The sequence below is a fragment of the Acipenser ruthenus genome, chromosome 5, assembly GCF_902713425.1.
Source record: "Acipenser ruthenus chromosome 5, fAciRut3.2 maternal haplotype, whole genome shotgun sequence".
In the NCBI taxonomy this organism is placed as follows: domain Eukaryota; kingdom Metazoa; phylum Chordata; class Actinopteri; order Acipenseriformes; family Acipenseridae; genus Acipenser; species Acipenser ruthenus.
The window spans coordinates 78,552,882-78,573,842 of record NC_081193.1 but is presented as its reverse complement, the minus strand read 5'-3'; the positions used below and the strand labels follow the sequence as shown (position 1 = coordinate 78,573,842).

General features: G+C 38.8%; 1 protein-coding gene across 1 annotated transcript; it reads left to right on the top strand.

Annotated features, from left to right (window-relative positions):
- The first annotated feature begins 855 nt into the window (after positions 1-855).
- utp25 (UTP25 small subunit processor component) lies at positions 856-20,438 on the top strand. The gene is made up of 12 exons (XM_034004002.3): positions 856-1,067; positions 1,637-1,670; positions 2,092-2,299; positions 2,830-3,042; positions 3,733-3,821; positions 7,084-7,488; positions 8,152-8,368; positions 12,766-12,968; positions 13,194-13,376; positions 13,871-13,980; positions 14,172-14,417; positions 14,965-20,438. The coding sequence occupies exons 1-12, from the start codon at positions 967-969 to the stop codon at positions 15,215-15,217; spliced, it is 2,262 nt and encodes a 753-aa protein (XP_033859893.1). The 5' UTR covers positions 856-966; the 3' UTR covers positions 15,218-20,438.
- Positions 20,439-20,961: the final 523 nt, after the last annotated feature.

The window sequence follows — 20,961 nt, the reverse complement described above, 5'->3', positions numbered from 1 at the left end:
ATACATTGTGTAAATTGTGATATGCATAACATTTAAAAACAACAAGTGCTGTTCTATTTTATGATTATTATTATTATTATTATTATTATTATTATTATTATTATTACAGTATAAGAAGCGCATCTAAATCATAGTTCAATTTAAATTTATTTTGCTGCACAAGGAGCAGGTCAAAAAGTATTTTACTCTAAAAATGATTTAAGAACAACAAAACAAAAAATGGAGCGATGCTTTGTTTTATTAACAACGTACCTGTGGAAACTGAAACCACAGTCCTTCTTCCTCGTATTACAGCATCCAAACGCTGCACAGCACGTGGGCATTATTATAACTTTTTAAAAATTATTTCCACACCTAAGTCTCACTCGCAGTTGGATGCCTTCATTAAGATGGCCGACCAAGCCTTCATTGGGGGAAAAAAAAAACAGAATGCAGTCACGTGACCTATTCTTCTCTTTTTGAGCAGAGATAAACTCCTTTATTCAGCTTTCACTTTGCTTCTTGTGGGATTATTGATGAACTGTATCAATGCATGCAACAAACATGTTGACACTATATTACTTTTTTAACTGATAAATGTCGCAAGTTGCATATATTTCACATGATCTTAATTATTTAAGACAAGCCATTATTAACCTTACCGCACGTACTGTATATGTCGAGCTGCATATGACGATATAACAATTATATTATGGCTGCGTTCACGATACGCAGACTTTCCTAAATCTGAGCAGATTCTGAAAATTCATTGGCTACTTGCTCCGATTCTGTACAGAATGACGAAAGTCTGCGTGTCGTGAACGCACCCGATATTTCTATGTGTTGTTTTTACTATTTCCATTTGTGTCGCTCAAGTTAGACGTAGCAATCCATCCCAATCTCCCATTGGTCTGGATTTACAGCAGTCTGAAGTACTGTACGGCAGTTCCAGTTTGTACATGTGTGTTGTTGTGTGCAGTGGTGAAGATGGGTAAACGAAGGCACAAAAGTCAGCTTTTTAACAGTTTAACCAAGAAACAGAAAAAACATCTAAAAGATTTTGGAGAAGAGCACCCTTTTCACGATAAGTAAGAGCCTGAGATTTTTTTTTTTTTGTAATTAGTTCTCAAAAAATCATGTAGCCCTCGCCGCTGGCATGTATCAAGATTGTAGTAGCGGTTGGACAAGAGCGCAAGAAATAACCATCTTAATGTATCATAATTCTCATTTTCTTATATATTTAGAATAATATAAATCATATGTTTATGTAACCAAGGACTGTCAGTCAACCCAGGTAGCGGTACATGCCCTAGGCCTAGAGCACGAGGAAGCCTTTAGCGTATGCGACGCTTTATTTTCAGAACAAACTCAATTACAGGTGTAGTATCGAATTCTGTGTCCCATATAATTCAGTGTGCCCTGCTCATGATGTCCATGCAGATCTATCTCTTTCCAATCACTACTGCTTTGCTGATTTTGTCAAAGCGGGTTAACGGCGATTCAGCAGCTCTGAGGTAACGCGCAGCGGCTGCCATTGATCAACAGCTCCTGAGAACTCCCTATACATAACTTTTAATAATGCATCAAAAATACACAACGTAATATAGAAAGTTCGATGGCTGTTTAATTGTTTGTTTGTTTTTTTCTTTTCTTTCAGAGTTAATGAAGAGGCAACACATATCGTTGAACTGGTGAGAAATTAAATCCACTTTTTAATTTAGTTTGCAATATAGGTGGCACTTTATGCCTGTGGATCAATAATGACTGTAATTGAGTGTGTGATTTTTAAGTGGATTTCACGCACTCCAGTTTCCAGTTGTTTCATTGTAATAGTAATACAGCTTTTGGTATTGATATTTAGCTATAAGGTGTTGGCTCTAAGCCTATGTTGAAAATGTCCCAAAAAGCATAATTGGCAGCATAAAAAAGCAGTACTTTCCTAGTTGTAGCAAGAATGTGCCAGTTTGTTTCATCAGTGTGACATAATGGCAACCAAGAAAATAAATTATTTGCTGGTGTTTGTAATGTTGCCTATGATTTTGGGACACTACAGCTTTAGTCCCTGTGGTAGGGAGTTTATGGGCAATGAACTCATCCCAGTTCCTGTTTCAGCCAGACAGTCTGGACCAGTCAAGTGCAGAGAGCGATGTGGAGAGCGAGCCAGAGCGTGTGTCTGCCTACCAGAAACTGCTGTCCACATTGAACAGTCCTTCTGAAGAGGAGGAGGAGAGTGAGGGAGAGGACGGGAGTGATGAGGGAGAAGATCCTGAAGTAGAGGAGGAGAGTGAGCAGGAGGTGGAAGAAGGTGGTGATGATGAAGGTAGAAATGTTATTTTTCTTTTTTTTATTGTTTGTAAGCTTGGCTGGTGAATTTGACACATTTCTGTCTGTCACCCTGAAAATAGACAACCAGAATTGTCAAGTCCATTGCAAAATGTGCAAAATGTCCAAGTATGCTGTACAAAAAAGGGATGTATACAAAAAAAGCTGGATTAAACATTGGAAATGCCTGCAATGTGTAGCACTCACATTTTGTGAATGGGCCATCCCTTGGCAATACTGTTATAACATTTGTAGTCTAACAGCATCTGTAATAGAAAAATCTTACTGTTGCACAGTGCTACAGTTCAGTAAGTTTCAGTCAAGGTAGGCATGACAGCTGATCTGAACATTGGCACAGTGTCATGCATCTTCTAATCTTGTGCTTCTGTCTTGATCTTCAGAATTCATTTTTTAAGGTGGTCTTTTTGAGCGGCTATTATAAGCAGGTTTGACTAATAGACTTTCCACTACTAATCATAGTGTTGTTTTTACTGTACTATACAAACATTTTTTTCTTGTCTGTGGCAGATGAGGAGAGTGAGGGGGGTGAGGTAGAGAACGGAATACCAGGGCAGGAGGCAGAGGAGGAGGGCGGAGATGAAGATGAGGAAGTGGGGATCCCAGGCGAGGAATTCACTGACAAGGAGCATGAGTCCAAATTCAGCCTGGAGACCAACGTCCTGGGAGAAGAGGAAGAGGAGGAGGAGGAGAGCGCTAACACAGGAGAGCGCATCTCGCAGGGTATGCTTCCTTGTTTTTTCCTTTACCCTGCCAAGATTCTTGAACAAAGTGTAACTTACAGTTTAAAGATATGAATTGCCTTTTCAGCTCATAGTAAAACAGTCGCTCAAACTGCAGTGGGGATCTTATTGCTGCCCGTGCTGTTGTAATTATTCACAATGCAATATGCAGCATCTGTCTGGGACAAATAGCTTGCTGTTAGGTAGGTAGATAAGTAGGAGATTTGTATTTCATTTTTTCTCCACCACTACTTAGTTTTCTGGTATCAAGATAATTCTGAACAGACTTTACACATTGTTTCTTTGAGATTTATATATATATATATATATATATATATATATATATATATATATAAAAGACGCAAACACACAAACGCACACACAGTGCTCCCCTTTATAATGCTGTTGTTGGGAGCCACAGTTACAAGTTTGTGTTTCGCCTTGCATTGAAAGTGCATGTGTCATGGTGTTATGGGGCAAATTGGAGCCATGACCATGCCAGCTTATAACAGGTTCCACTGTATAAACCTAATGGAATTCAACCTATGAAAAGATTTGGGGAAGGCTGTAGCAGTGGTTTCTACAGTACCTCACCGTCTGCCTTTAGATTCTTTGAAGATTTTAAGCATGGTGCCATCTGCTTGCTCAATATCAAATGGCACTACTTTTAATGTTTATCTTTCCTGTTTAGATCTGTTTGTGCAGCACCTCAGCACAGAGCTGAATGAAGAGGAGGTGAAGAGCATCACAACAAAAGACAAAACAAGGACACATGTGAAGGTAAAGGAAATGAACAAATGTGCTCCCTGTGCTGTGCTTTCCGTAGGCTCACAGTGTCTGAAAAGCAGAGCGCTTCACTTTTTTTTCTGACAGTATCATAGCGATGTAGTGTATTCATGTTGATTCCATTATACCACTGTGTGGTCTCCCAAAGATTGACTATATAGGGTCTCCTCTGCCTTGAATTTAATGCCTACCATAGCACACAGTCTCGGTTTAATGGGTGGTTTAGTTAGCACATTGTAAGAGAGAAACATTATTTTCAGTATAGGCGCTTTAGTACATGGCTTGGTAGGAACTTGGTGGGGAGTTTTGGTTTTGTTTTATTTTTGTTTACAATTTAACCCAATTAATTTCTAAAAAAAAATATATATATATGGTATATAGTAGTGATGTTAATATTGTTTAATAAAAAATCTGTTTAAACTATTTGATTTCTATCGGTTAACCATAATTACACCGTCACACTAAATACCCTTTAAATAAATACCCTTTCCACATATATTTAGTCTTTGTAATGTATTGACATTTGTTTACCAAACATAAAAAGAGGCAGCTTAAGAGCACAAATCCCCTTTAATTGCATCACGACTGTATCACATTGACGATAGTATCTCCGTCATAGTTAATCTTGATCCACTACAGGGGACACTGGTTTCACATAAAATAAAACATCATTTAAAAATAAATAAAAATACACGTTACCATCCCATAAACTTAGCGTAGCAATCAACAATACGTTTTTCAAGATTCTTATTAATTAATGCTATGAATCCATTTTAAAAGCAAGTACGTAAAAGACCAGATTTTTTTTCGTTGCTTGAAATGACTACAGATAAACTGCAACTTTAACAAACTGTGCCCACAACTACTGAACTAAAACATCTTGGTTTAAATAAATACATAAATTAAACCACTGTACTCAAAGGTGAACGAAAATGTCATGTTATCACAGAGCTGCAGTTCTCAAACTTCGCTGCACTGTGACCCCCTAGTTCTAGAAATAAAAATGACTACACAATATTTTTTACAGTAAAAAAAATTTTTTTTACAAATGCTTCTAGGCTGCCACGGTTTACGCGATCGTACCACAAGGACAGCTTCTTGATCCAGCTTTCAATTTTGTCAGTGAGAGAAAAGACAAACATATCTCATGCATGTCAAGTCTCAAGGTTTACCCGTGAAACTCACGTTTTTTCACAATTTTGAGAGTGTCATGGCTGTGCAATGGATTCTCACGTTTGTGCATAAGTTTGTTATTGTTTGCGAGGCTGTGAAACCCTTTATACATGACACAGCGGTAAATCCAATACGACTGTCCAAGCGGATTATTTCTTTATATTATTCTATATTCCTGTAGCCGCTATGCAAACTCCCCCCTACTCCAAAGATAGAATTGCCTTGTTGTCTCAAACTGACGGTTTGTCTGCGCGAGCCTTCTATATTTCTGCACACAACACGTCATTACTCGGACAGAGTCGAAGGAGAGACTGTCACTGTGTCATTCACGCAGAAATTACCACAGAAATAAGAGAAATGGACATCAATGAGAATTTAATTATTAAAGTCGAAAAATATAATGTTCTTTATGATGCCAGTATCAGTGGTTATAAAGACAATACAAAGAAAGACGCCATATGGTAATTTTAATCAAAGTGACAGGGAGTGCCACACTGGTTTCATATATCTGTAAAATGATGCTTCTTTGTTTTTAATAATGTTGAGCAATAATAATAATAATCACATTCACACACTAACTGAAGATTTTATTAAAACTGAAAATCAATAAAAAAAAGTATATTAAACTAATCCCCCCCCCCCCCCACCCCAAACAAAATCTAGTGGTCTAGTTAAGGTATTTCATCAATCCCAAGGCTCTTCAGCAGGGGTCTCACTGGTGTGAACACTTAGGGTTTGACATCTATGATATCTCCTCTTTGGAGTGATGTGTTAAGAATATTGAAGCGATCAAAAATATCTGCCAGGAAACCATGCAAGCAAGCCATTTAGCACAAGCTTTTGGGGTTCTTTTTGGGGTTTTATTTTTTTTTATACTGCTGATCGGGTCGTTGTTGTTGGCACTTCTCTTGCTGCAGTGCTACTCGATTCCTCTTCATTGCTCCCGTTTCCAACACTGATATGCGAATGTACTCCCAGCCAGATTTTGAAAATGATCCTGTAAAAAGCTTTAAGCTGTACGTTTCCAAGCTTTGAGCTGTACAGCCAAGGCTTTTTCAAATTCCACGAAAAAAATTGGATGACATCTGGTACGGGAAGCATCCCCTTGGTGAACGTTTTATTGCTAGTTTAATGAAAAAAATCTGCGTAGAAGCTGCTCTCTACAATATACACCAACCACTGTGTTCGTGCCACTTGCTGCCAAGTTTTAAGTGATGCTGGAGTTGAAGACAGGCACATTATTTCTGTTTCTGGACACAAGAGCGAACTCAAGCATTACGCGACAAATACAGATGAAATGCAAAAAAGGGAAATAAATACATTTCTTCATGCAAGTCTTCAGGAACAAGTCTAGTAATAACTTTCCTATACCAAATCAGAGATGTGCATTTGTTTTTAATAAGTAATTTCGTCACGTTTAACTAGTCTGAAAACATAGCACAGATCGGCTACTGCAGGTCAGTTACGGTCGATCCTAGACCAAACCATTTTTAGACGGAGAAGGGGGGATTGAATGTTTATTTAATGAAAATACGTTATATTCACTCTGAAGATATTTGTGTCTAATCCTTATGTGTGATTTATAATAAGTTAATACGTCGTGTGAAGGGTGTCTCTTATTGTATAAGAGACATCATTTCGTGCAGCTTCACTTCGCAGCCCTCTCGCCCAAACTGCGCAAGATGACATCTCTTATATAAGAGACACCCTTTGCCCGACATATTAGCTTATAGTATAATTTCAGTCAAATTCCAGTCTTAGTCAAATTGGTGGAATTTGATATACAGTTACTGTACCAACAAAGTCTGTATTCATGTAGGTCATGTATAGCGAAAATAACTGTGTTTCTCAACCAAACGTTTAGATTTTATATATATATATATATATATATATATATATATATATATATATAAAATATATATATAAAATCATTAATTTTATATATTAATATATATATTATATTATATATTATATTATATTATATATTTATATATTAATTTAATTATTTTAGCTCTTTGAGCTTATATATATATATATATATAAATATAATTATTATTATTATTATTTTTGCTTCTTCAACTAGTGGCCAAGACTGGGCAACTTGGTGTGCACCTCCAGTCAGCAAAAGTACAGCTCACCTCTCGGTGCCCCCAAGGACTTGAGCCCAAGCCAGGCACACCTCTACAAACCCCTGGAGTTGACCTGGCCCAAAGTGAACCAGCCCTTCCTGCTCCCAGAGCACCAGCACGGTTTCACCCCCCTGCAGCAGGAGCTCCTCAGCATCATGGGCAGCTACCGGGACCTGTACCTTCCTGAGAGCTCTGCCCTGGCCAATGGGCCACAGGTGCGCAGCGTGTACTGCCTGCACGCTCTCAACCACGTGCTCAAGGCCAACTCCCAGGTCCTCGCCCACAACACCCAGCTGCGCAACACCAAACCTGGCTCTGAGCCGGATGAGCTGCGGGACCAAGGGCTCACCCGGCCCAAGGTGGGTCTGCCTGCCTGTGTCTGTCTTTGTGGGTGCCTACCTTTCTCTGACTTTCTGTTGTTTTGTGTGCCTGCCTACCTGTCTGTCTCTGTCTTTGTGTCTGCCTGTCTGTTGGTCTTTTTATTTATTTTTATTTATTTTTCTTTGTGTGATTTATTGATACTGACTATGAATTGAATGGGTTAAAGTTTGATAAGGAACTGTGACAGCTTCCGCAGGCATGGAAATAAAACTCCTATTGCATTGCAGTTTACCCATTCCAGGTTTTACTACAGGCTTGATTAGCCACAGTGTGTAGGTAGATAACAAGCTCAGGAGCATTTTATTAATCTCATAGTAAAACCAGAAATGGATCAAACTGCTATGCAATGGGAGTAAAAAAAAACAAAAAAAAACAATAAAAAACAAACGTAGAATCAGTTTTAGATGTTTTAAGTTTCAAGTGCAGTACAGGGAATATTGTGTCAATTGCTCTTCCCTCTCATTGCCATTCTGGGGTGCTGGTAGTGCTGGTGACAAGGAATTACCTGGTCCTAAGACACTGCACATACACAGATAAAACTATTAAGAAAATAAATGAAGTAGATCAACACTTTAAGAAGGAAGCACTGGTGATCCCTGATCAGCACAGCACCCTGTGAACTGTCCTGTCGCCCCCCCCAGGTCCTAATTCTGGTCCCGTTCCGAGACTCTGCTATGCGTGTGGTTCAGACCCTCATCAGTCTGCTAGAGGTGGGCGACAGGAAGCTGGACGTGAGCAACAAGAAGAGGTTCAAGGACGAGTTTGGCTCCGGCCCGGAGAACCAGCCAGCTAAGCTCTCAAGACCCGATGACTACCACGCTGTCTTCTCAGGGAATGTGGACGACCACTTCAGGATAGGTATGCCTGCTCTCTCACACCCTGATCTTAAATAAAAAAAAAGGTTAGAAACTCACACTAGGCCTGCAACCAGTCCAGGGCTTCAGAAATACTCTCAATGAGGTATATTATTGCAGAGGGTTGTGCAATCCGGCCCCTGTTAAATACTTTATTCCTCCCCTGTAGCTGCAACCGTTAGTGCTTCCCTTACAGAAATGTGCAAATCGTTCCATAATTCAGGGGACCTGTAACTGAAAGCTCTGCCACCAATACTAGTTTTTAAAATGTTGGGAATAGTGAGCAGCACGGCATCCTGGGATCTGAGAGGCTGCCTAGGAACATATGGAATTAGAAGATCATTCAGGTAAGAGGGAGCCAGATCATGTAAAGCTTTGTAGGTTATGAGCAGAAGCTTAAAATCAGCCCGAAACCGAACTGGAAGCCAATGTAGGGCTGCCAATACCGGTGTAATATGATCATACTTTCTTGTTTTAGTTAAAATCCTGGCAGCAGCATTTTGTACAAGTTGCAAACGGGATAAAACTTGTCTTGGAATGCCGTAAAATAGACAATTAAAATAATCATTTCTAGCTGTTACAAAGGCATGCATCAGTCTCTGCGTCTTATTTCGGGTATATTTCTAAGATGAAAGAAAGACACTTTAGTTACTCTCCTAATATGAGGTTCGAAATAAAGAACTATCATAGTATCATGTTATTTAAAATTAATGTTGTTTGTGTTTCTCAGTAAAAGACGAGTGTGAATCTGTTTTTAACATTTTATTCTTTTTTTATTTTTTTTACAAATCTTTTGGCTAATATTCAAGAAAATCAACAGTGTCATTGACATTTACCCTTTTTTGTCCCTTTAACTAAAAACAACTTTTAGGTTTCAAATTTTTGTTCTAACTTGGCATCTCAAACTGTTTGAGCTGAGAATAATATAAAAGCCTTGATTAGCAAATTATTAGTTCAGTAAAGTAACTAAGGTCTCTGTTTTGCCCCCTTATTTTGCATTATGCCTAGAAAGTTCCTGCAAAATCTGATTTTATTTTCAGTCCCAGCTCAAAGATAAATTTCAATTCAGAAATATTATTTGTTCAACATTTGTGGAACTTAGCCTTGTTCTTCGGTCAGTAAGTAAACCTCCTGCTTTGGAGTCTTTCACTTTTCACTGGTGTTGCAGGCACACAAAAGAAACGATGTGACAGCTGTGCTAACAAAGGCAAGGAATCTTTGCGATTCCTCCAGTAATCCAAAGGGGGTGAGTCCAAAGGCTCTCTCTTCTCGGTTGCATCAGTATCATCTTCTGTGCTACTGTCAGAAAGCTGGTAGATGCTCTTACTGCCACATGGGCGTGCTCTCTTGGTTGGAACTGCATCCCTTTAGGGAGGTTCACATGCAACAAACAAACCATTTATAATAGCTTCTTTTTGCTGACTGTTGAAGAGATGGCTTTTAAACCGTGGATCCAGGAATGTTGACATCTGAAAGTGAAGGTCATTCTCAAAGCTTGATAACCTTGTTGAGATCTGACTCAAAAGTTAGTCATTCATCTTCAATCCAGGTTCAGATTTCACTTCAGCCAAGTGCCCTGTGAATTCCAACCACTGTGGGCACAATGAGAGATGCTGTAGAATACTTTGCCCCAGAAAGAGTTGTGGTTGCTTCCTGAAATGGCTTCAGCATCTCGCTCACTTCTTCCAGAAGCATCTTATCCTCAGCAGCAATGTTTAGTGCTGGTCTCCTCAATTTCAAGGCTGCAATTTCTAAGTGCTCCGCTTATTGGGTCACCTTTTCAATCATTGGCAAGCTTGGGTTCCATCTTGTAATGCACGCTCTCGGAATCTTCATTGGTTAAGATCCAGGTTCAGTCAGGCACACCTTTGATTAGGCATTCCAAGCACTAGGTGACCTTTAAGAAGTGGCTATGAATCAACATCTTTCAATCACTGCAGATATTTCCTCTAGTAACACTTGCTTTCCTTACCTGGGAAAAATAATCTCCTGCAGACAGGTGCCGTTTCAAATTAAGAAGTTGTTGGGCACGTACAACATTGGCTTCACTGTCAGTAACAACATCTACGACTTGCTTTAAATCATAGGAGTCGAAAACGTTTTGCACTGAGAAGGCAATGTTTTCCCTAGTATGGGCTTCATCAGCAGGAATGCAGCCAATGTATTTTGCAATCAAATTCCACTTTTGGTCAACAAAGTGGCACGTTACTGCTAGCAAATGCTTCTGATTTTTGGTACAGGTTTACAGATCAAATGTAATGTGATGCAGACATTAGTTCTTGCTTTAAAGTTGCTACAATGCCTGAGTGTGTATTGCTCAACAGCCTTCCTGAAACTGTCTTTCCTGAGGTGGGTTGGCAGCCTAGACAAAGCAGATTCAGGATCTTTCTGAAAAGATAATGTCAATAAGTGTTTAAAAAATGTTTTATACAATATTACTGCTAGACAAACCGTGCCTTTACTATTGATGCTTAGAATTGTTTTATTTTATAACTTTAGTTAAAAACATTATAGTTATTGCTCAAAATCTTTGTAAATTTTAGAAAATGAATTTTATGATGAACAACTTACTCAATACCTTAATAGTCTAATTACTTTTTTAAATATGCCAAGTTGTCAAACCTAATTGCCTTTAATATATTTTAAAGTAACCTAAAAACTCATGTTTTAAAAGGTTCTTAAGTACATGTAAAGTAAAAATAGATCATTGAAAATAAATGTAGCTGTTAAAGAGCCAGGAAATATTATTTCTGAACAACTAGTTCATAATAGGTGGGAAAATATAGTCTATTGGTAAATTCTTTCAGTAGTCTTTTGAAAATAATTGTATTCTAATAATACTGATTAATTATAGAAACTTTAGTTCTCTATAAACAAATGCATGTTACTTTTTGAATAAAATGCTTTTATTTATGTAAAGTTAAACTATTTACACAAATACAGCAATATTTGAGCATTTTCATTTTAATACAGTGTATTATGTATTAAGTAGGGAGTATGTTCTATGTCCAGTTGTTTTACTGGTTTTAAAAATGCATAATATTTTGTTAGAAAAATACAATTCATAAGAACAGGTGTTTCATACTTTTAAGACTTCTTGCATAATGTGTAAGTAATACTACAACAAGGTATGTTATTTAAGAAAGATAAATTGCATCTACAATCCCACAAATTCTGAATCTTATTTTGTCATCATTTTTGTTATTAAATTAATAACCTTCTAGGCCCTGTGCATATTTATATATGTGAACTGATATCTGATACCATATACAGCAGTAATATAGATGTATTACTTATTAACTAAGATTTTACTCAACCTACAGTTTGTATATCACTAAGCAAAACATATTTCTAAAAAACCAAGTGCTCTTTAAGGAAATCAAGTGGGACAAGTAATAATTCTGTTCTTACTGGAACGCTGGCGATTTGACAGTGTGAAATGGTTGAAGATCAAGATCAATCCAGTATGGTGTCGGCATTTTCTTTTTTTTTTTTTTTCTGACGTGGTTTTGGAACTTCCAGATGGCATTCCAAAACAATCTTTTAGCTGAGGTAGCTTTTTTTCTTTCTTTCTTGCTCCTGATATATTTTGCTGTAAACACTTGTGATGTCCTCCAGGTGCCTTTTCTGGTTGAATGTTTTCTCACCAAGCTTCTCATGGCAATGCGTTTTACCCTGTTGTACATATTGAAAACAACTGGCAACATCTTTATAATATTCCTCGGCTGTCTCTTCCTGCGGCTCAGCCATGTTGATATTGGAAAGTGCTGACATGGTACTGATGCAAAGTCTTATGCTGCAGCAACTGTGGCCTAATCGGAGTGTCTTCTGAAAAGTGGAAAAACAAGTTTCTTCAGGTTATCATAAACAAGTAAGGTGATCACTAAGCCCTGGGGTCAAGAAAAGGTTAGAGGATGATATTGGATTGGCTATATCTGATAGAGAAGAATGTGAGCAGATTATAAATTAGAGGGAAGGACCAAAAGCATAGGCACAGAGAATTATTATTATTATTATTATTATTATTTTTGTATTTATTTATTTAATAGTATTTGAGTGCATGTTCGTGTATTTGTGTACATTTTAGTATGTTACCAGGTAAAAATGTATTAGTGAAAGTGAAATATATATATTTGAGGGTGTGTACTAGATCTAGATGTGTGGTTTTTTTTTGTTAAATTTAGTAATCAACAATTATTTTATTATTTTCTCCCAATTTGGCATATCCAATTATTTTTAGGCTCAGCTCACCGCTACCACCTACGCGCTGACTTGAGAGTGGCGAAGACGAACACACGCTGTCCTCCGAAGCATGTGCCGTCAGCCAACCTCTTTTTTTCGCACTACAGACTCTGGCCTGTGATGGTGACAGCCCCCCTTTCCTTTGTGCCCCCTGTTCAGGTGTGTCTATCCTGCAGAAGAGCATGCGTCTGTACTCCCCCTTCTACTCCTCTGACATCATCATCGCCTCTCCACTGGGGCTGCGTACCGTGCTGGGGGTGGAGGGTGACAAGAAGAGGGAATTTGACTTCCTGTCCTCCATCGAGCTGCTCATCATCGACCAGGCCGACGTCTTCCTCATGCAGAACTGGGAGCATGTGCTGGTAGGGAGGACGCTCCTCGGCTCATGACCTCTGGTCTTAGAGTGCAAGTTTCTTACGTCAATATAATCTGGTTAAATTAAACCAGATTGTTTTTAATTTTTTTTCTAATGAGCCGATTGTACTACTAGAAGTAACAAAGTTTCAACTGAGAGAAAGTCGAGTTGGAGTAGTGGTCTGTGTGTGTGTGTGTGTGTAATGGCATCCTCTTCTGCCCCCATGTTTCAGCACATGATGAAGCACCTGAACCTGCAGCCGCTGGACTCTCATGGGGTGGACTTCTCCCGGGTTAGGATGTGGAACCTCAACAACTGGAGTCGGTATTACAGGCAGACCCTGCTGTTCAGTGCCATCCAGGACCCCCAGATCAACGCCATCCACAGCAAGCACTGCTGCAACTACCGGGGCCAGGTCAGCCTCACAGCTTTTCCCAGGCTTAGTTTAGTTTAACCTTAGTTTTTATCAGTAAAAAGACTGCTTGACAATGCAGTTTTCAAACAACTGATAAATCATTTATCTAATAAAAAGGGAATTAATAAGTTGAGAATTTTGCCATTAGAAGTGATGGACAAAAATTTTACATTTACAATAGACGGTTTTTTACATTTTAAAATGTTTAATTTTTTTTTTTTTTTAGTTTGACTTTTCTGTGGCATTTTTTTTCTATACACCAATTGCCGCTTTTCCTGCGACCCATGTGTTTTCAGTGTGTGCTGCGTTCCTTCATGCAGCCTCTCGAGATTGTAAGCGTAGCATCAAAATGTCTGTGTTGAAAAAATAACATCATATTTTAAGTTCTCATTTTACCATAGCATCTTCCTTTTAGAAAAAAAGTGAGACTTACGAAATGGTGATATTACATATTTGATTTACAGGAATTATAATTTGTTGCTAATGTGTTACAGGTGGCTGTGAAGAACTTGCCCAAAACTGGCTCCATCAGTCAGGTGCTGGTGCAGCTGCCTCACATCTTTCAGAGACTGGAGGCAGACAGCTTCATGGATCAGGACGCAAGGTCTGCTCTCTTTATTTCTCATGTAACTAAAATGTCTAACCTCCTTAGTAACAAACATCTACAAATTATAACTACATTTAATCAAACAAACAAGTAGACTCACATTTTGCATTTGTAAGTGTAAGAACTTTTTTTTTTCAGTAATTCAGTTTTCTTTTAGATTGTGACTTGTCTGCTCTCCTCCTCCTCAGATTCCAGTTCTTTGTTGATAAGGTTCTCCCGCAGTACCGGGACGCTGTCATGTCTCACACACTGATCTACATCCCCTCCTATTTTGACTACGTCCGACTGCGCAACTACCTGCGCAAGGAAGAGCTCAACTGCACGCACATCTGCGAGTACTCCAAGAAATCGGAAGTGTCCAGAGCCAGGCACTTCTTCCAGACAGGGGATAAGCAGTTCCTCCTGTTTACTGAACGCTTCCACTTCTACAAGAGGTAAAGGTGACACCCAGGGTCTCCAACCTGCATTGTCCCCTGCGTTCACTGTAGAAAGGGTCCAGCTGGCTCAGTAGCTTGTGAAACCAGTTTCTGACCAGTTCTTAGTGAACAAGTATTCACTTACTTTTATTCATCACCTTATCTTGTATTCTGTTTCTTCAATAAATCCTTGAAAACATTGATGAGGAAAAATTTTCAGAATGTGATTTCCACTATACTCGCTGAAAATCGATGAAGGCATTAAGAACATATGAAAATGCATGAATGAGAGGAGGCTATTCAGCCCTATAATGCATGGCCGGTTCCTACTAGCTGATACTTGTCCTGCAGTGTCCTGTTTCTTTTTCCTGTTATATTTTAAGATGTGTTACTAGAAAGCAGGCACGAGGAAAAATGAGCATGTTACAATGGGTGTTAAACACAAAATGAGGTTGGAAAAATTGGATTGTAACAGACGACACCTGCATTCAGCATGGAAAGCACAAAAAAAAAGAATGCCTTTTTTCAAAACGATCATAACATTTTTCCTTTTTCTCTTGCACAGGTACACAATCAAAGGGATCTGCAACCTGATTTTCTATGCGCTGCCCACCTACCCACACTTCTACAGCGAGATGTGCAACATGCTGAAGGCTTCGAGCAGTGGAGAGGAGGCCACCTGGACCTGCACTGCCCTGTACTCCCGCTACGACATGCAGAGGCTGGCTGCCATCGCTGGGGCAGAGCGCGCGGCTCAGATGCTGCAGTCTAAGAAATCAGTCCACTTGTTTGTCACTGGGGGGGAGGAGACATTGTAACTCAATCATGCACCTCTGTCTCTAGGTTCTACTAGAAACTTAACTAGTTTGTTTAACCAAAAGGCTGTTTAATTGCTGCAGTATGTAACCTCAAAACAAGTTGTCATGTAACAATACTTTAGTGGGACACGCAGCAACCAATTCATTTTTGGTTGCTGCGTGTCCTCATGGTCCACGGAATCCATTCCAGGAGGATTAGACTGAAATGATGTGGTTAAGACTTTTTTTTTTTTTTTCTTTTTTACAATTTCATTGCTTGTAGTAAAACTGCAAGCAATTAAATTAATTTCAAGTAGTCGTCTTTTAGCAGTTTTCTGATAAACCTGATTAGGAAATGTGTTTGTCTGTTTGGTTTCTTATAATCCAACCTGCTATAATGTATGATTGAGTGTTGGAAGGATGAATACCAATAAGTGGGAGGCTTATGCGTGGCTTAACCAACTGTAAATACATGCTTATAAATATTTGCCATTTCCACGATACAGCAGTGAACATAGAAAAGCTGTGGCTCACTTCAGAGATAGACCGGGTTTAATCAACTACGCTTTCATTCAAACATTTAAAACCCGAAAGTTAATGTAATGTTTTTCTTCTTAATATTTTTAATTATATGTTCTTGTAACAGGTGTCCATGCATCTCGGAACTAAAGCAGGGATAACCAATATTCCTGATGAAACCTGCAAGTCTTCATCTGTGAATTCTTGTTTTCTGTGAATATATATTCTGTGAGTCTAAAAAAAATAAACGGCCTGCCACAAGATGGCAGTATTGCCTGCAGTGCCCTTGAATGATTACACTATGTAACACAATTTTTGTTCCTGGGTAGTAAGTGTTATTTCCTAATTGCTTATGCCTCAAAAGTATAGAAAATGGCTATTATTCCCCACAAACTTTGCTTTTGTGACCAGGACAGTGATATTTTGAAATTTACCTATTTCCAATGAGAAAACGGGCGAATTTGTGTCTTTTCGTCAGAAAAAACAACATATGAATCCAAATTAACATGTATTTATACTAAAGTAATACAAAAATGACTACAGAAGATTTAGAAGTGAGTAGTTTTTCGAGATTTACGATTATACTGTAAATCACTTTCACGAATCAGCCCCCAAATGTAGTCTCCCATCATGTTCTCGTTATACTGTCCTTGGTAGCGGCGTTCAAAGTCCAGTATATCCTGGTGGAAGCGCTCACCTTACTCCTCCGAGTACGCTCCCATGTTCTCCTTGAATTTATCAAGATGAGCATCAAGGATATGGACTTTGAGGGACATCCTACAGCCCATTGTGCCGTAGTTCTTCACCAGAGTCTCAACCAGCTCCGCATAGTTTTCGGCCTTGTGATTGCCCAGGAAGTCCCGAACCACTGCGACAAAGCTGTTCCAAGCCGCTTTCTCCTTACTAGTGAGCTTCTTGGGGAATTCATTGCACTCCAGGATCTTCTTTATCTGTGGTCCGACGAAGACACCGGCTTTGACCTTTGCCTCAGACAGCTTAGGGAAGAAGTCTTGAAGGTACTTGAAGGTTGCCGACTCCTTATCTAGAGCTCTGACAAATTGTTTCATAAGGCCCAATTTGATGTGCAGTGGTGGCATCAGCACCTTCCGGGGGTCCACCAGTGACTCCCACTTGACGTTGTTCCTCCCCACAGAGAACTCAGTCCGCTGTGGCCAGTCCCGCCTGTGGTAGTGCGCCTTGGTGTCCCTGCTGTCCCAAAGGCAAAGATAGCCTTGGAGACCCATCAGGAATGCCACCATTTTGAAGTCTCCTATGACCTTGATGCCATCTCAGAAAAATGCAGATATGTATCCACTTAGGCAGCTGGAACTAAACTGAACTGGTGGGCTTAAGGCCCCTGTATTTATACTACTATTTTTATTACTGGAAAGTTCTAGAAGTTACTCCAAGTTTACTCAGCACTGAATCTATCTGGAATGTTCTAGAAAATAGGTACATTTCAAAATATCGCTGTCCTGGTCACAAAAGCAAAGTTTGTGGGGAATAATAGCCATTTTCTATACCTTTGAGGCATAAGCAATTAGGAAATAACACTTACTACCCAGGAACAAAAAAAAAAAAAAAAATTGTTACACAGTGTTATTGAGTGGATTTAGGAAGAAATCCTAGCTGTAAAGGGTTACATTCAAAAAGGCTTTTACTCCAAAGTTTCACCCTTTTTTTATGAAAATGAAAGAATACAGAGTAAAGTTTTGTAACCAGTTTTGGTTATCTGTGAATGGTCAGTTAGTCAGTTCTGGAATGCAAATAGATTAACCCAATATAAAAAGGCTGTAGAGATATTCTTTTGTATCATAAACAAAACAAAAAATCCTGAGCCATCTAATATAAATGTATGTGAAACCCCAATTTACAGACGTTGGATAAAGTCGCAGGACTGGATTTTTCATTAATATGAATGGAGAGGTTTCTAAAATGTACTTCTACAATTCATGTTTTTATGGACATGATTGGTTTTGAAAAGCATACGACTTAAATAATAAATCTGCACATTAATTACTTTCGGTGAAAAATGGCCATGGAGTTTCAGTTCTAAATGGTGTCTGTGTAGGTGGTGAACCAAGATTCTATTTCCATAGGCTTCGGATCTAGTTGTATTTTGATCAGTCTGAACTGTATTGTCTTAAGTTGGATTTATATAGTGCGTTTTTGTGCATCGATGGGTCCAGGGTCAAGGAATTTCTAGATCTATACGCTGCACTTCAAAGCAGTGATACACCACATACTGTATAGGAGCATGCTGTTTACTACTGTGCTGCACATTGATTACTTCAAATCCTCCAGGTCTGCTTGGTGCACTGTATCTAATTTCCTGGAGTCCCTTTTAATAGAATCAATGTGCAGATTGCACCTGCAATAAATCCTCTGTATTCTACCTCGTCCAGGGTTTTTTTTAAACCCACGAGGACGACATAAATCTTGGAAGAGAAAGATGGTGTGCAGTTCCTTTTAATAGGATTTATTTTTTAATGTGCTGGCAGTCGGTGAATTCATTTATTTTTCAATGTTACAAAAAGTGCAAAACTAAATTAGCCTGATATACAGTACATAACTGACACAATAGAGAATGGTAATGCTAACCCATCCAAAAACATGCCATGGTAGTATCTATACCCTTCTGAAGATTCCCATAGTACAAGCATGGCAAAGTGTAATAAAGCATGGTAAAGCGTATATAAGTATTGTAAAGCCCACTGTTGTAAACTTTTACAAAGGTAGTGATACTAAAAGAAATGCTATTACTCAATGTGTTCAACATCTTCAAAAAATAAATTTCAGCATTGAAGAGAATGAGAAAGTCGTCTTGTTTAAACATGCCGTACTATATCCGGCCTCTCTTGATATCTGATACTGGCATGGGTGTAGTGAGAGTGCCAGGCGTTCATGGTGTCAGTGAGGAAAGGAAAGAGTGCTCTGTTTGTGATCAGATCTGCTCAGCTTTGCTCCGCCTTGCAGACCTAACACTAAACAAGTTACCTAAAATTATCCTCCCAACAACCATAATGCAATGCCTTACAGCACCTAAAACCATCTGTTTTATAATGTGATCCCTCCTGTCAATGTCAAAGTAATGATAGCACCATCCAGATGGCCAGCTATTGAGAACCTATGAATCAAGTATACAAAATCCAGCTTGGTTCAGTACTGTTACGCTGCTATAAACAGCATGCTCTGCTGGCTTGGAAGTGAGTTTTCAGTGTTGCTGGAGTTTTTTTCCACGGTGAAGTTAGTGTATGTTCTTGGTTTGAAACTCGCAGCTTCTGTTCCAGGGTCCCTTCATTCAATTTGTCCTCCACAGCTGAGCGATGGGTTTGAAAATGAAATGGCAGCTTTCCACCATCTGTTATCCAAGCTGTTGTGTATGGGGGCTGAGACAAAAACAAAAGGGCTTTCTTGCATGTAGTTTGAGATTTGGACACTACAGATATTATCAGATGGATATGGAAGCATTTTTATATGTGTGAGATACACTGCACATGTGCATCATTTCAGGTATTCAGAATATCAAGTTAAAGCAATTTTGTGAATTTTACCTACCTGTTTTAAATTTAAATTTACTGTTGAAGTAAAATTTAAGGTATGTGATTAATCTAGCTTTCCAATAGCCCCAGGGTTCACTCTTAAACATGTTTATACTTTGAGAAACATGGGGTGAGAAAGTATTCAAAAATGGATATTTCATAATTCCAGCATTTGTTTTATTTTTTGAAGTATTACTGTTATAGTGTTATGGTTTGCTCCATGAGCCTATTCATCTCGCAAGCTTTTTACTCCGCATTTCCTTAATCTCCAGGAGCTGTACAGCATGTTATGAAACGTTGGGGGTAAAGGTCATATTTCTTCTGAACCCTCAGATAAATCTGTCCGACGAGCCAACTTATGCACTGGTGATGTCCGTCTTAAAACTTCACAACTCTCCAAACTTCATACTAGACTATGGTGATCTGATATACAAAGGTTTTGGTGAAGAAAATGATAAACCACATTTTCATAAAAATGTTAATATTGTGCTATCTCACTGTCCTTTCAATCAGTGCCCATTGTCAGACTGCACCAGAACGTTTTAGTTTTAAACCACTGTTTTGCTTTGCATTTTAAAAGGATGCTCCTTGCAGCAACTTAGCTTATTCCAGTCAAAGGTGAGCCACGATGAGTTAGTAGTTTACCCTTTTCTATTTTGTTCTGTTGGAACTGAAAAAACTAACCCACATTTTACTAGGATGGGCTAATTTGTAAGAGAAGTTTCAAGTTCTGACTATCATGAAAGCACTGTCACTAAGTTTATGATTGTAATTGATCTCCTCCTAGTGGCTGACGAGTTAATAATACTGACATCAGCATAAGACACGTACCGAGCGACTACACCTCTCGACTACAGCGCTTGCTCTATAGTTGAATAATAAGATGTCTTTGAATCGTGAGGTTACCGATTCAGGTCCAGCCTAGTTCCATTCAGTTCAATGTGCTGAGCTGCCAAGTCATTACCACTCATCAATTATTAAGTGTTCTCATGTTTGATATTCTCAAAACAACATCTGTCTGGGTTACCATGATCTTCCCCTGCTGTCTTTATTGTAACTGCTAGATTAACAGATTTAATAGTCTGTGATTATGAGGACCCCTCCGTATCTGTGTGTTGAATTTTGTTCCATGTGACCTAGATTGACTCATTAGAAATACATAAATAAATAAAAGCATCAAACAGCTTGGTTATTCTTTCTAAATGCAAAATGGTTTCAATGCAAATCCAGTCCACTTATACAATTGAGTGCGCGTGGGTGCCTTCGTCCACCTGTGTGTGGGAGGGGAGTCTGCATCAACTGTAGGGGGTATAAGCAAGAAACAAAAAGCCAGAAGGCAGGAAGAAAATGTTAAAGGTATCACAGAAGAAAGTTTCTTTTTGAATGAGTCAGCTGTTGCTTTGGGCTGCAGTAAGTTGAAGGTGACTGGAAGTTGCCTGTTTTATAAACCTGGGTATTGATGATCTAGATCAGGGCTGTCTTGAGCTCTACATAGCGAAGGCTCTAAATTAGTTTTTGGTAGAAGCAAGTGAAAGTGCAGAAAAAGAAGTGTTTACCATGTCAGAATTTACACATATTTATATATATGCTCTGAGCACACTCCTAGACTCTGGAGATGTTTAAGGAAGACAGTTTTAAACTCCTGTAAGTGTTTTTCTTCATGCACTGGGCATGCTATATGTCCAGACAACTTTTTAATAATCA

Coding starts and splice junctions, on each gene's coding strand:
- utp25 (XM_034004002.3), top strand. CDS start 967: ATGGGTAAACGAAGGCACAAAAGTCAGCTTTTTAACAGTTTAACCAAG. Junction 1,671..2,091: donor CAACACATATCGTTGAACTG/GTGAGAAATTAA, acceptor TTCCTGTTTCAG/CCAGACAGTCTGGACCAGTC. Junction 3,822..7,083: donor AAACAAGGACACATGTGAAG/GTAAAGGAAATG, acceptor TTCTTCAACTAG/TGGCCAAGACTGGGCAACTT.